Raw genomic sequence first — 16,568 nt, 5'->3', positions numbered from 1 at the left:
TGTTATGATGGTTCTTATGTGACTGCTCCAAGAAGGAAAGTAAAACTATGTGATGGTGCCTTCCCTACAATTTTTCCAATTCAAAGTCATCAGCCTTCTTACAACACAATTAAATCATTTGTTAAGGTATTAGGCAATATATTTCTAAACAATTACTGCAACATGATGAATAATAATCGGTTGCCCAAGCAAGCAAAGTCGCGAAAATTAAGGACATTGAATTCTTAGGCTAGAATAAAATACAGTATAAGGATAATTTTAAGCTATGTGCATGTGAATTCACATGCAAGAGCACTTGAAGCACTTAAATGCTATGTGCATGATAATAAATAAAGTCTAGTTACCCTATCAAATAATCACTTCTCTAATAAGAACCTTATTTAAATTCTTAGAATTAATTTTGAACAGTAATGAGTTATTAGAGAGAGCTGAAACCTAGCTGATGGCAGTAAGTTAGTCAGCCAACTGCGGCGGCCATCTTGTTTGTATGCTCAGTTCCGGTATTTAGGAGGTCCTGGTTCTATTGGCAGTTTCCACTCTGTACCAATTCAGTTGCGTGGGTATCCCTTGATCAAGGTAGCAGTGTTGTTCCCTGTTGTTTCTTGTTTGTCAACTGCTGAGTAGGTTAGGTTATAATACAATAATGTTGTCAATAACAAAACTTATTTGAAATAGCAAATAGACACTTTTTTCAAATATCTCTATCATATATTGATAAAGTTTAAACCTATTATTACAGTTAATTATTCTGACGTTTCTATTTTCTTTCTTTTATAAAAGGTTTTATGCGGCATGTTTTGCTTAACCTAAATTGAATATTGTAGCTTGATTTTTGGAAAGGTATACTTGTAAAATTCTATCACTTGAAACTATCAAACTATTTTTATTATTCAGTTCACAATTTAAAAATGGGTGGTGGAACAAGAAGATTTAAAAGAGGTAACCGGCATATGGCAAATAAACGAAGGGAAAAGAAGGTGAGCTTTTAATTCATTCATCCCTAATTTCAATTAGTCAATGTTTTTCAAGTTTTTAGTATTATCAAAACCAAGATTATCAGATTAGACATAGATTTTAAATATACTAATTATTGTCTAAGAAACTTTTATGGAAAAGTCAGTATAATTCATAGATTGATAACTACAACTATGTTATTAGTTAATAAATGATATATGCTCCACGTGTTGATTAGGCCTATATGAATATTATTTTTCTTTCAACACTCCGATCGAAACATGGTCCGAACTGACCTAAACCGAAACATCCGGTCCACAGACCGGGTCTTGCTTAAAGTGTTATATTTGATATATTTTCTACTGAATATGAATTTAAATATTTTTCATTAATAAATTTCAATTGTAGTAAAGTATAATATAGATTTCAGTTGCAAATTAAGTGATGGAACAATAGAATAAAAAGTTGGAAACATTGATATGTAATAAATGTATAATGTTGGATGTAAGAACACACACAATACAAAAATCCATACGTAAGATATCTTCAATCTTCATTTGTAGGACCATTAACCAGCCAGTTACCATATACCATACTATCAGTTACTACTCAGAACAATAATCATGGATAAATATTTTATCAATATAGGCTTTATAGAGAAACTGAAAGGTAATCATTGAAAATAATAATGTTTTTCATTGTTACCAAGAAACTTGTTTGAGCAAACGTTTTCAGCCTCCAGTTATTTTATTAGCAAGAAAAGTTCATAGGTAAATAACTATAGTGGTAGGAATCATCTATTTCGTCAAATGAATGTTTATTTTGTGACACTTCATTATGAAGCATCCTATTGATACAAGTTCAAAAAGCTGGGGCTTGTATGGTTGATAACTCATCCATTGTCATCAATTTTCCTAAACCAACGTTTTCTAAATTACAAAAATTAGTTTTCCAAATAAAACATATCAAAATACCGAAATAATAAAGAGAAAATCATTCGAAAAAAACTGAAAGCTTAAAATATCTGTTAGTCGAAACATCCGGTATTCTAGACCGGTAAAAAATGAACGTTATCCGAAAGATCCGGTAGCTGAGACCGGTATGTTTTCAATAGATTGATGTTTACTTGATAACCGTAAGTTGGGGACTGACGAGCATTGTTGGAGAATGTTGAGGAATAGTGGGGGAAAAGGTATTAGAGCGGGCAGCAATTTTTGATTCACAATTTTGCCACTATGGAGAAAATAATTTTGCCTCTGGTCTCACAGACCGGTGTTTCGGTTAAAGTGTAATCCGATACTACTACCTCAGATACCTAGTGAGTTTAGAAATTAGGAATAGACTCTAGCAGAAGTATGGATAATTTGAGAAGTGGCTTTAGACGTATAGCAATCAGGCACGGATCCAGTGGGTGGGCGATCGTGGCGATTGTTCCCCCCCCCTCCCACACCTTACAAAGTGGTGTTTGGAAAAAACTACAGTTACTACTTTAGATGTGGAAATAAGTATCACGACTTTGGCATTTTAATAAACAAATTCAAAAATCTAATTAATATTAACAAATAAAGCTTTCAAATGCTGTTTTTGATTAAAAAACTTCAACAATTTTCCTGGTGGGGGAGTCAAACGGGGAGGGGTCTCCTGAACAACCACCCCAATCGGTTATCAGTTCAATAAAAGTGCGTTGCTATTTTTGTTAGTAAAGTATTTCAATTATTTTCAATTTTCAGAATATTGCAGACGGTGAAGATCCAAGAGGACCTCGAAAACATTACGAAGACATTATAAGGAACAATCCGAATTTTGAAACATATTACATCGTAAGTTTATTTTTGTATCAAGTATCGTTCAAACCTCCATGACACAAAATTTGTATCATTGAAACCTCAATGCACTTTTAATAGTTTCACAAAATGGGATTTTTTAGTCTTCGTAATTAGCCGGCGACGTTGGTCTAGTGGTCTACGCGTAACTGTCTGCTAGCAACGCGTGCTAGTGAATTATAATCCCTATGGTAAGCATGGAGGTTTGATCTCATCAATCACCCACGGTCAAGCTATATGTGTGTTTGTTTGTGTGCATCATTGCCAATAAAAAAACTTTATATTATCAGGGCCGCCCCGAGGTTAATAGGCGCCTGGGGCGAGATTTTGATATACGCCCCCCCCCACCAAGTATAGCGCGGTAAGGTATTATTCAAGACTGAAGCTAAATTTGTCTTCCAGGAAGAGAACTTCCATTATAAGCTGCATCCTCTCCTTGATAATCATGTTATAGATTTTGTAAGCAGTGTTTAGCAAGCTGATTCCTCTATAGTTGTCACAGGAACTTCTTAGTCCAGTCAATATAGACATCCGGCCCAGCTTATCTTATTTTATACTCTTTTCTAACCTTGTATTCTGCAGGTTAAAACCTATTTAATTTTAAATTTCCGTTAATATTCCTGGATTGAAAAATTTTCAATTTATTTTAGATTGAAAAATTTAATTTATTTTATATTGAAAAATTTTAATTTAGGAATTTTAACGGAAATTTAAAAATAAATAGGTTTTAGCCTGCAGAATACAAGGTTAGAAAAGAGTATAAGATAAGAAGTTTTATCACCCAGCTTGGGACAATGAAAGGACCAAGGACGACTTGCAGGTTGCAGGAGCAATGACCGCGCACAGGCTCACTAAATGATTGGAAAAATAATTTTTCGCCCCACTTGGATGTAATGAGCTGGTTTACGTGCGTCATATGGAGGCCGAAAATGATTGTTTTCTGACCAGGCCGGTAAAAGTTTTACGGCCCTAGGGCTGTAAAATAACCTTGAAGTCAGCTGATTCTGATTTGATGTGAGCGTGTTTACAAAATGGTTTATGAAACGGAATCAGTTTATGCTTCTAGAATTGAATAAGTATTCTGCAATAAGATACTATCATTCTATTTGGATGAATAAAATACAGATAAGATATATTATAAACTATTCAAATTCGATTTTCAGAGTGGGATAGAATTTCTAACCTAAAACTTCCGAAGTCGACAACAAGCATTGTTGACATTGACATTCAGATTGGCCAAATTTCAAGTGTGCTAAAACAGCTGATCAAAAAACTTTCCATTATTTGTGTTTATTATTCAAGAATCAAAACATTTATAATAATATCATCTTATTGTCATTTTAAAGAATAAAAAGTATAAACTCAACCTCTTACATAATTGAACATAATATTTTAGGTTATTTAGACAAATCAGAATAAAAAATAAAAATACTTTGACAATTTCCTGATATTCAGATTACCTCAGATTTGCTAGAGCTATGACCTTCCTGTTTTGCTTCCGGAAGTGTCTAATAAACAATTATTCTCATATTTATATTGTTTATTTTTCTGTGTAGCGAAAAATAACGTTCTCACCATGGGCAAAAATGTTTTTCCGGCTCTCAATCTTTTCTAGTCCTCGGCCTACGGCCTCGGACTTGAAACCCGATTTCGAGCCGGAAAAGTCTCATTTTCGGCCCTAGGTGCGAAATATACTATTACGGCCTTAGGGCTGTAAAATAACCTTGAAGTCAGCTGATTCTGATTTGATGTGAACGTGTTTACAAGATAGTTTATGAAGCGGAATCAGTTTATGCTTCTAGAATTGAATAAAGTATTTTGCAATAAGATACTATCATTTTATTTGGATGAATGAAATACAAATAAGATGTTATAAACTATTCAAATTCAATTTTCAGAGTATAATTAAATCTAACCTCATACCTCATAGTACTTCGTTTATCGCGAGACCTGGTGGATAATTTTGGAACTACTTGGACAATATCCATGGTGCTGAACGTTTTTATAAATAGTTTATGGAACGGAATCAGCCCATGCTTCTAGAATTGAATAGAGTTCTCTGCAATAATATACTATCATTTTATTTGGATGAATGAAATACAGATCAGATATATATTATAAACTATTCAAATTCGATTTTTAGAGTAGGATAGAATTTCTAACCTAAACTTACTAAGTCGATGACAACAAGCATTGTTGACGATGACATTCAGATTGGCCAAATTTCAAGTGTGCTAAAACAGCTGATCAAAAAACTTTTCATTGGGCTTATTTGTGTTTATTATTCAATAATTATTAGAACATTACAATAAAATCATCTTATTGTCATTAGAAAGAATAAAATAGTATAAACTAAACCTCCCACATAATTGAACATAATCTTTTAGATTATTTAGACAAATCAGAATAAAAAATACTTGGTCAATTTCCTGTTATTCAGATTACCTTAGTTCGATAGAGCTATGACCTTCCACTTTTGCTTTCGGAAGTGCTTAATGAACAATTATTCTCATATATATATTGTTTATTTTTCTGTGTGGCGAAAAATAGCGTTCGTACCACGGGCAAAAATGTTTTTCCGGCTCTCAATCTTTTCTAGTCCTCGGACTTGAAAACCGATTTCGAGCCGGAAAAGACTCATTTTCGGCCCTAGGTGCGAAATATACTATTACGCCTATGCTATGCGTAGAGTGACTGTATTTACCAAAGTTTAGTCAGTGAACGTCAAGTTATTATTGTTTAATTGCCATAATTCACACTACACATATAAGTAATGAGTTCTACATAGAGATGGTTTGATAAGAAAATGGTTCAAGACTTTTAACGTGAAGGTGAAATAAAGGTACTTGAACCGATAATTTTGTGGCGGTAATCATTATACGACCGCGGCGCCCGGGGCGACCGCCCCGGTCGCCCTGCCCTTTGGGCGGCCCTGTATATTATCTATATAAATAAAAATCGACCCTTAAATTTCGACATTCAATAACTTTTTTATGTGTGCACCGAATTCAATGATTTTTTTTAGTTGTGTTCGTTATGTTCAGGACCAGGTTTATGGCTTATCAAATTTAGAATCCGACTTCAGGACTCTTTCCTACGGTCCTTCAAAGTTTACATGTTAAATCCTTATGGGAGAGGATTTGTGAACCAGCCACACTCAGAAATAAAAATCAGCTGTTATAATCATTGCGTCATCCATCAGCCGTCGGTAGATAGTAGACAAGAGTGTGTGCTGCTCCATAACTGCCCATGTATTTTATTCTAAACGCTCCGACTAAAAACAAAATGACTGTTCTGTGTGTAACCATCCAGCAGTGCGACCTCAGGTTAGACTTACATGCTCTAAAGACATTGCTTTGTTTCAAATAATTGTTATGTCTTCGGTGTTTAGAATTGTTTGATTTTTAGTAAGTTATTTTATTTTGCAGTTTGAAAATTATTTTATATTTAAAATCCATTAAAATTAATAATTAGAATAATATTAATTATAGCACCTGAAGTTACCAGCTGTATACTAAGCTAAACTACAGTAACTATTATTGGGTAACTAGATTACCCGGCGAACTTCGTACCGCCAAAAAGTCAATTTATCTCATGTTACACTTCACTTTATTTGGTGAATCATGAAATTTATCTGACAATCAATATTTTCATTTACATCTCAATACGTACTTCCTATGTGCTTAGTCATGCAGCATTTATTATTCCGACATTGCAACATATTCTCGATCAATTGGTAGTAATATCTATGAGTAAAGTGTTGAATTAAAAAAATAGATACCGGTAGGTTAAATCAGTGTTTCAAAGATGAATTTAATGTTTTCATAGTTGTTGATTGTGAATAGATGGTCCAGGAAATATGCTATGTACGATGAATCACACAGAATTCCATATTCTTTCCATCTTCAATTTTAGGATGAATATAAGCTAAGCTAAATTAAAAAAAAAATCAATTTAGTCTGTCATTCTTTAGTAATTAATGATTGCAATATGAACAACTCTCTTCCATAAGATGAAAGATACGGTACACTAACTTCAACTACAAACCACCGTTTTAATACCAGTACACAATTGATAACAGCGTGACGTGTTTATTATACACCTGGTAACTTTAGATGCTAAATTATAAGTAGCCACTCGGCCTAAAATTTCAAAAACATAGGTTTGTAGAATGTATTAATAAATAATTATTATTAGTCCCCCTATTAAAATTTCTGGTCAGAAACCATCCCAAATATTCACACAACATATTCCCAAAGTTTTATGCCGTTCTGTCAAGTAGTTTTCGAGTCTATAGGGAACAAACTAACAAACAGACATTCATTTTTGTATAAAGAGATATAGTTACTGCAAGCTGAACAAAGCTAAACATTATTATTATAGTGTCTTCATCATATGCATAATAATACAATAATAATTAAGTGGAATAAATCAAAGCGTTTGGTTCTTAATGATAGCATTTTTGAAGTTTAGTAGGCCTATATTTATATTGGTATGGAAAATATTGGACAGTGATTCTTGAAAGTTGCAAAATGCCACATCGTGCATCCAGCTAATGTTTGTCATGAGTTGCATTAACTATTTGGCGGTACGAAGTTCGCCGGGCCTGCTAGTACAGAATGTTTTGAAAGGAAACTGCCAAACTTTGCAGGCTGATTCAAAAAGTGAAGAAACGTTCACCCTCTTAATAGGCTATATAAATATATATTTTTTCTTATGACGATTAGAAGATTTTCCATGTACAGTTGTTTGATATTAAGGACTGGAAATTCTTGGAAGAGTAAATGGGTTGGGTGTTATTGATTTTTCTAATTTACTTGTACAAAAAATACAACTTCTTATAGAAAGAAATGAAATACAATTCTAAAAGAACTTTTGATTGTAATTTATTGAAAACAACAATTTGATTTTGAATGCAATTAATTATAAGGAACGAACAAGACTAAAGTAGGTCTATAGCCTATGTTTAACAATTCAAATGAAATATTGAGAGTTTTCTCCTTCTTTAGTAGTATTGTTACAGTGATTGAGGAGTGATTGGTTTTGTTGGAAACGTTTGATCGAAAGTCTCATCCATAATATAATTTTGATTTTTGCACTGAAGCTAAACAGAGTAAGTAGTTGTAGGTCTATAATACACCTCTCACTCTCACTATATAATAGACCTCGTACTATTATAATACTCTTAATCAATTCAGCATTCCACATGTGGAATAACAGTACAGTTTTTGTAATTTGTATTATATGTTTTTATATCCCATGATTGATGAAAACTGTTGCAAAATATTTTCTTACATCCTTCTATCAATCTATCTTCTTCTTTATCAATCTATCCTTCTTCCTTTGAAAATCGGAATATTTTCTCTTACAGAAACAACAGATTGTACCAGAAATAGAATTTTCCGAGTTTCTGGCTGCTCTAAGAAGAGATCTGCCCACTGCATTCCGCATTTCAACTTGCTCTGTGTCTGAAGCTCAGGCATTGCTGAAGATTGTTGAAGGTGACCTATTCAAAGGTTTGCTTGAAGAGGCTTTAACTGGACAAGAAGGCGAAGTTGGGGCCAAACCCTTCTGTCTTCCTTGGTGAGTAAGGATGACTAAATTGCTAAAACACCTTCAAGAATTTGGATAAGTTGTGCAAAATCGACGGCATATGATACAAGTGATTTATGTAGGATAATTCAATTGAAAAATAAGAATCACATTAAGGGTGCGGCTACATTGAGCGCGATCTACAATCGCATGGGCTTCTAGATTTAGATCGCATATACACTGGCGAATCCAGGATAGGCCAAGGGGGGGAGGGCTAGGCGTTTTAGGGGGGGGGGGTGAAAGCACCGGGGATATGGAATACCCCTCAGCAAGGCGGGGGGTCCGAAAAATTGTCAAAATTCAAGTGTAAAATGACACATTTTTAGGCCGTTTTCAACTCTTTATTGACCAGAGTTTAGAGGCAAAAGCTATGGTTTGACTCAAGAATATTGACTGAAAATAAAAGGATTTTGAAGCTATTTTTAAATGTTTTTGCATTAACATATCATATCTGACCCTTTGACCATAAGAATTTGAACGTTGAAAGCTATTGAGTTTTTATTTCATGTACGGAAATACTTTTAGTACTATTACTTTTTTGCAAATGATTAAGTTTTAAAAATAAACCTGTATGTACATTTCTAGTTATTCTACCTTATAATTAGTTTCTATAATGCATTGCTTATTAATCCTTATTATAAAACGTCTAAAGAAGAAGTATATTGTGTAAGTTTTAGCTGGTTTACTCTTATCCTGAATTTAATGGATAACAGTTCAAAACAAAGAAATAAGTTGAATATTTCAAAGGGCAGTAAAAATTTAACAAAACGTATTTAAAAGAAACTTTAATTATACAACCTTCTTTAACAGTACAATGCTATGAATACCGAACAAAACAAATTACCCATTTTATTACTTTCCTTGCTCCATTATCATAGGTAAGGAAAGTATTGCTTTCCGAGAAAAATTAGGGTACCCCAATTTCTAAATTTCTATGCGTTTCAAATGAGTCCAAAAAAGTGGTTTTTGGGTATTGATTGGTGTGTGTATGAGTGTATGTGCGTCTATGTACACGATATCTCATCTCCCAATTAACGGAATGACTTGAAATTTGGAACTTAAGGTCCTTCCCCTATAAGGATCCACGAACAATTTAGACCAAATGCAATTCAAGATGGCAGCTAAAATGGCGAAAATGTTGTCAAAAACAGGGTTTTTCGCGATTTTCTCAAAAACGGCTCCAACGATTTTGATCAAATTTATACCTAGAATAGTTATTGATGAGCCTTATCAACTGCCACAAGTCCCATATCTGTAAAAATTTCAGGAGCTCGGCCCCATCTATGCAAAGTTTGATTTTAGTTTCCCAATTATCAGGCTTCAGATACAATCTAAACAAAAAAAAATCAAGTGGAAAAGATTAAGCATGGAAATCTCTACAATTAATGTTCAGTAACGTTTTCACCTAAAATTGAAAATAAGCTCGAAATTCGAGAAAATGTTATTATTTCAGTTACAAACTATTGCTATTATTCATCTTCTGATGGTTTCAATGTTTGTATTGTACATAAGATACTTATTTGAGGAGGGTCTCAGATTGTACAGGTTATTGATTGTGTTATTTGTGCAAGGAAAATTAGCTTTATGTTTGATTATATATTTCGCTACATTTATTACGTACAACTGCCTAACTGTTAACACATTAAACTCTTTGAAAGTCAAGTCGGTTGGGTGAAGTCTGGGTTTATTTAAAATTGTTTTGATTATTGATTTTTGAATTATGAAAAGCTCTTCTAAGTGAGAATTATAACAGCCCCCCCATACGGATATACCATACTGAATTATGGACTGGACCAGTGCAAAGTAAACCATTTTTAGATGTTTTGAGTTCAGAATTTTTTTTGCTTCGTAGAATTTATAGGATAGATATCTCATTCTTCTGCAAATAAATTTTATGTGTATGTCCCACTTCAAATTTTCATCTATTTGGACACATAGATATTTGGTACTTTTGACTCTTTTTATAGTAGGGCAGGTGCAGTTATTGTTGCAGTTTGAGTGGAGTTTCAGATTTAAATTCTCATCAGGTTTACCAGTTGTATTGAATGCGAAGGTGATGTAATTGGTTTTTTCAATGTTCAGGCTCAGGGTGTTTCTGTCCAACCAATTTTTTATGAGCAAACAGTTCTGTTCTGCAATTTCATGTACCCCAGTCCAAGATTCCCCATGGAAAATAGCTGCAGTGTCATCTGCGAATGATATAGTTGTGGCGTTTTTTAATTTCAGCTTTAATAAGTCATTGACATATAATATAAAGAGGATTGGTGATAGTACCGTTCCCTGAGGCAAACCGTAGGAGGTCATTTTGGAGACATCAGTAAGTCCGTCGATTGTTAAAGACTGGGTTCTATCTCTCAAGTAGCTCTTTATGAGTTCTAGAAATATTCCCCTAAAGCCATATCTTTCGAGTTTATTGTAAAGAAAACTATGTGGTATAGTATCAAAGGCTTTTTTAATATCCAGGAAAACTGCTATAGATTTGTAATTGGAATTCAAGTTTTGTGAAACAGTATTAGAAAATTCAATTAACGCATCTTCGGTACTTTTCGCAGTCTGGAATCCAAATTGATTCTTATCTATTATTTTATGCTTGTTCAAATACACAACTAATCTCTTCTTTATAATTTTCTCCATGATTTTTGCTAGATTACTAATAAGGCTGATTGGTCTGTAGTTACTTGGGTCCAAGGGACCCAAGCGTCTCCAGCGATATTGTCCTGTCACCAGCTGGCTCAAATCTTTGAATAGAAGACTTGAGATGCGCGTGAACACTAGCGTCAGGTGATCAATTTTCATAACTGCAAGGAAAGTTGTGTGAGTGCGCTACAACAAATTTCATCTAGTGTAAATTGGATACCCAAGGGTGGGGGCTATAGCCCCCCTAGCCCCTCTTTGGATCCGCCACTGCGCATATCTCAGTTATAGATATAGAAACCCATGGGATCGCAGTTCGCTCTCACTGTGGCCGCACACTAATGGGTGAAAATTGTCCCACCTGTGAGCATTTTATCGAATGATGACCGAGACTTATGCAGTAATAATGATAGTTATATGGTTCCGAAATCTGGTATTTGTGTGCCTTTTCTTGTGAATCATAATCTATTCAGTACGTCGAAACTAAAATTCTGTAAGTTTCATGTTTTTGCAAAAAAAAAAATGTCCAGGAAACCGATCTTCTATGAATTTATTTTTAATAAAAAATTAGCTAGTTGTATAATAAGATAATCAATTGATAAAATCTTTTGCGGTAAAAAACTTGAAATAATGTCGTTTGCTTCTTTCTCTAGGTATTGTGCAATTTTTGAGCCATTTAGGGGAGTAACATCATGACAATTATTGGCGGCAACATATTATTTACAACTACGATCAGACTACTGTATATGTGTATATATATCTTAATTATTGTTTTCACAGTACTTTTTCCTTCGTGTAAATTGTGAAATTCGATGATTTTTTCGTCATAACAGCTGCTCTACAGATGAAATATCTTGACTATGACTGTGTACTTTTTATAAACTGCTCTACCTACCTACCTACCTCATGCACGAGATGGAGGTTACAAAGTCCATTTCTCAAGGATAGGGTGAACCCCCCATTAGTTTCCCACGAAAAAGACTCATGCCAGTTGATAGATCTGATAAATAACTACACAGGGTATGAATTTGAAAAAAATCGTTAGAGCCGTTTTTGAGAAAATCGTGAAAAACATGGTTTGTAGTCATTATCCGCCATTTTTCTCAATAGTATTACGGAGCTCCTGAAATTTCCCCAGAAATGAGACTCATGCCAGTTGATAGGGCTTATAGATAGCTATCTATGATATAAATTTGAAGAAAATCGGTAGAGCCGTTTTCGAGAAAACCGTGAAAAACATGGTTTTTTCGTCATTATCCGCCATTTTTCTCAAGAATATTGCAGAGCTCCTGAAATTTTCCCAGAAATGAGACTCATGCCAGTTGATAGGGCTTATAAATAGCTATCCATGGTATGAATTTGAAGAAAATCGTTAGAGCCGTTTTTGATAAAAACGTGAAAAAATATGGTTTTTTAGTAATTATCCGCCATTTTTTCCGCCATCTTGAATTGAATTTCTTACTGTCGGATCCTCATGGTATAAGGACATTAAGTTTAAAATTTCAAGTCAATCGGTTGATTAGGAATGGAGTTATCGTGTTCACAGACATACACACATACACACACACACACACATACACACACACAGACCAACACCCAAAAATCATGTTTTTGGACTCAGGGGGACTTGAAACGTATAGAAAACTTGAAATCAGGGTACCTTAATTTTTTTTGGAAAGCAATACTTTCCTTACCTATGGTAATAGGGCAAGGAAAGTAAAAAGCATTAACGCTTTTTGAGTAAGTTTAATTTATACAGTAAAGTATTTAACCGGTTATAATAAAATAATACTATGATATATTCAATGTTTTTTTCCAGTTTTTTAGTGGAAAATCCAATTATCCCAATATTTGATTAAACGAACAAGGTCTGGTCCCAATTGATTCGGATAATATTGGAGTTCTACTCTACTTTCAAGTAATTAACTTCTCAATATTCATCGATCAATGGGCTCCACGTTTTTTTAATACCAGCTTTTGTGTATTGTGCTGAAACAGCACACCACTCATTTCCTGTGTAAATTATATTCTCACAAAATTAAGATTGATTTTTTTGGTTTTGCAGGTACCCGTCTCGCCTGGGATGGCAGTTGCAGATCACTCGCAAGGATATTCGTCGATCAGAGAACTATTTTCGACTGCATAATTTCTTGATATCGGAAACTGCGAGTGGGAACATCAGCCGCCAGGAGACTGTCAGCATGATCCCTCCACTTCTACTCGACGTGCAGCCCGAGCATAAGGTCACACATTCAAACATCAATATATTCATTTCACTTATTGAAAAGTTACAGTATGTGAGGACACTAAAGAGACGTCATTATTGGCCTTATAACATAGAAAATTGAATTTAGCCAATCAAATATGTTCTTTGTCAAACGATGAAGTTGATGAAGATGTTTTTGAAAATGTTTTTTTTGTGAAAATTGAAAATAAAACTTTTAACCTCAAAATTGTACTACCAATCAGTTTTTATGAATAATGCATATATGTGTAAGGCTAGTTCGCCTCCTAATGGCGCACATTGGTCAACGCTAAATGGATCAGCAAATAATGGCGGTCAGACAAACCTATGTTCTCCTGACCAAGCCCTACACAACATCTCAAACAAATTGGAACTACAGTGTGTTTATATTTGAGACGCATGAGCTTTATATGTTTTACGTACAGTAGAACTCTAATTATCCGAACTCTGACTATCCGAATCACTTTCAGAAAAAAAATTGTCCCAAAAAAGTCTAAATTGACGGAGGTGTTTAAAAAACAATGATTTTTATTTCTAAACTTGTACATAAGTACATTTTATTTATATTTGAAACATGTGAAAATATCATGTTTCTTTCATTCAATTCAATAAAAATAGTGCAATATCAAAAAGTATCTTTTTTTCTCTCCAATGGCAATTAAAAAAAAAACTCCGATTATCCGAATGGGTCCCGGTCCCTATTAATTCGGATAATTGGAGTTCTACTGTATTCGCCAACTGCCTTAAGCTGAATAAATGAATTGCCAAACTGATTACAGGAAATATTTTCATTTGAAATTTCACCATGAAATAATATATAATTAATTACCTTTGAATTAAGCGTTACAACAGAGAGATCTGATTCATAACTATAACACCAGAATACGGGACGACATTCATGTGCCTAAGGTCAGACTGACACATTCCTATAGGAAGGAGACCAGCTGGAAGGCCCAAAACAAGATGGTGGGACAAGGCCCGGGAAGACATGAGAAAGATGGGGCTAAATGAGGATGACGCTGGTGACCAGAATCGTTGGAGAGGCTGTGTTGTTGAGGCCAAGTACCCGACTGGGGTACGAGTGGCCACTACAGTAAGTAATTAAGGTCAGACTGACAATGCCCACAGTAGCTTCCCTGTTGGTGAACTGAAGATCTCCTACTTGATGCCAGTGCGTGTCCATGAGCAGGAGGGGAAAGACTTTGATGCCCTTCATTTGGATGAACGCTTTTGAACACGCCACTTTACTTTACATTTCTTAAATGATGAGACAATAACTAATTTTTCACCTTCTTAACCATCCATTTATATCTTGAATTGATGTTGAACTTTATATTTATACCCTTATTATTTATTTGAAGGTTTTGGACATGTGCGCAGCTCCTGGGTCCAAAACTGCGCAGCTTATTGAGTCCATGTACACCAAGGACAATTCAGTACCAAGTATGTGATTCTTTTTCTTATTTATTCTTTTTCTACGCCACCTATCGATCAGGCTACTAGGCAACCTTAAAGCATCGTTCATGAATACCTCAGGTACAATATAGGACACAGTAACTGTAATAAATACGACCCTACAGCCTTACTTTTCAATTAATTTCTGTTCTAGCAGAAAGTAGAATGGTGAAAGCCCCTTTAGTTCTTAAGGGAGTTTTTACATAGAAATTGATTGGAAATCAGTCGAGTGGTATTATCTATGTATTCCTTTTCTGTTCATGTTCAGGTATATAAGATGTATTAAAACAACTCGTAACGTTTTTAGTTTTCCTAGTTTGTATTCAAGATGGCAGTTATGTTCTGTTATGTTCTATATTCAATCCGAGAGTTTAAATTATTCATACATATAAATTTATACTATTCAGGTAAGAACAGCAGGCATTCGCCTGAATTATAAGAGTTGTTGAAATACGTCATACGTGAGATGTGGAGATCTCAAGAATTTAGTTATCGTGTCAAAACTTCCATGGAATAATTTTTATTCTGAATCTAGTAGCATTTGTTCAAAATTGTGAACATTGGAACCAAACACTAACGAATCCAAATACCAATAATTGTCATATAGTAATTTCTCATCCATTCAATCTCCAGTTAATTTATTTGGTATATGATAAATATTATGATTATATAATGTATTATTCATTACTTTGTTTATGATAAATTGGTTTAATCTTAAACTTTATTACTTTGTTTCAATCAATTTGGTATATGATAATATTATGATTATGCATTATCCGATTATATTAAGCGAGCAATTTCTGTATTTTAATATCTGGTTATTTATGTTCAACGAATTTCGAAAAGGCTCTAACGATTTTCACGAAATTTGGAACATGGTAGGTTTATGATATAAAAATTCGATTGCACTATGTCTCATCCCTGAGAAAACTAGCTGAAGGACATTAAAAGGATAATTTATCCTTGGAAGAACAGATGTCTGTATAATTTCGTCGTCTGTCGATAACAGAAGTGCGTATGCCTGTGTGGGAGATCAGCTGGAAATCATTCAATCAGCTTACCGTATCTCGCGAGAAATATTATTAAAATAATCGATTTGTTGACATGACATGGTTTATCACTCTAAATTAGAGTATATCATAATATTAAAAGTTAATCATTATTTTACAGTTTTAAGTGATTAGTGAGTGTTATTTTGTTATTCAATTTGGTTTGTAAACAATCTAAATTAGAACTTTTCTGTTTTTAAATATTTTGACTCAAAATTGGACCTGAATTCAAGTGTACTTGCCTTGAAACATAACATACTTTTTGGACCATTTATCCTATTATATTAAGCGAGCAATTTCTGTATTTTATATATCTGGTTATTTTTATACCTGGTTATTTTTTATATCTGGTTATTTTATATCTGGTTATTTTTTATATCTGGCTATTTTTATATCTGGTTATTTATGTTTAACGGATCTCGAAAACGGCTCTAACGATTTTCACGAAATTTGGATCATAGAAGGCTTATGATATAAAGATTTGATTGCACTAGGTCTCATCCTTGAGAAAACTTGCTGAACGACATTAAAAGGATAATTCATCCTTGGCTGAAAAATCAAAATATCGCATCCCCGAAATTCATAAGATGACGTATAGCCAGCAGCTGTGAAATATAAACACGATCATTTTAGAGAATTGTGTTCTGTTTATCAATAAATAAAAATAACGAGCAAAGCTCGGTGTCTCGATATTTTATTATTCATTACTTAGTTTATGATGATCATTTATGCTTATAGAATATAAAACATTGATTTCATGAAATATTTCAACAAAATTGTAAGAACTCACTATTGTGAGATTTTAGTTACTTGGAA

General features: G+C 33.8%; 1 protein-coding gene across 1 annotated transcript in view; it reads left to right on the top strand.

Annotated features, from left to right (window-relative positions):
- Positions 1 to 589: 589 nt before the first annotated feature.
- The window catches only part of LOC111056880 (tRNA (cytosine(34)-C(5))-methyltransferase), a 34,061-nt gene continuing 18,082 nt past the window's right edge, over positions 590 to 16,568 (top strand). The window contains exons 1-5 of the mRNA XM_039424492.1: positions 590 to 977; positions 2,685 to 2,774; positions 8,149 to 8,360; positions 13,069 to 13,246; positions 14,610 to 14,691. Of these exons, the coding sequence (XP_039280426.1) occupies positions 909 to 977; positions 2,685 to 2,774; positions 8,149 to 8,360; positions 13,069 to 13,246; positions 14,610 to 14,691 (631 nt within the window). The 5' untranslated portion in view covers positions 590 to 908. The remainder of the gene's footprint in view (positions 978 to 2,684; positions 2,775 to 8,148; positions 8,361 to 13,068; positions 13,247 to 14,609; positions 14,692 to 16,568) is intronic.

The sequence above is a fragment of the Nilaparvata lugens genome, chromosome 1 (assembly GCF_014356525.2).
Source record: "Nilaparvata lugens isolate BPH chromosome 1, ASM1435652v1, whole genome shotgun sequence".
Taxonomy (NCBI): domain Eukaryota; kingdom Metazoa; phylum Arthropoda; class Insecta; order Hemiptera; family Delphacidae; genus Nilaparvata; species Nilaparvata lugens.
The sequence above is the reverse complement of the archived record's forward strand: the minus strand, read 5'-3'. Positions and strand labels throughout refer to the sequence as shown.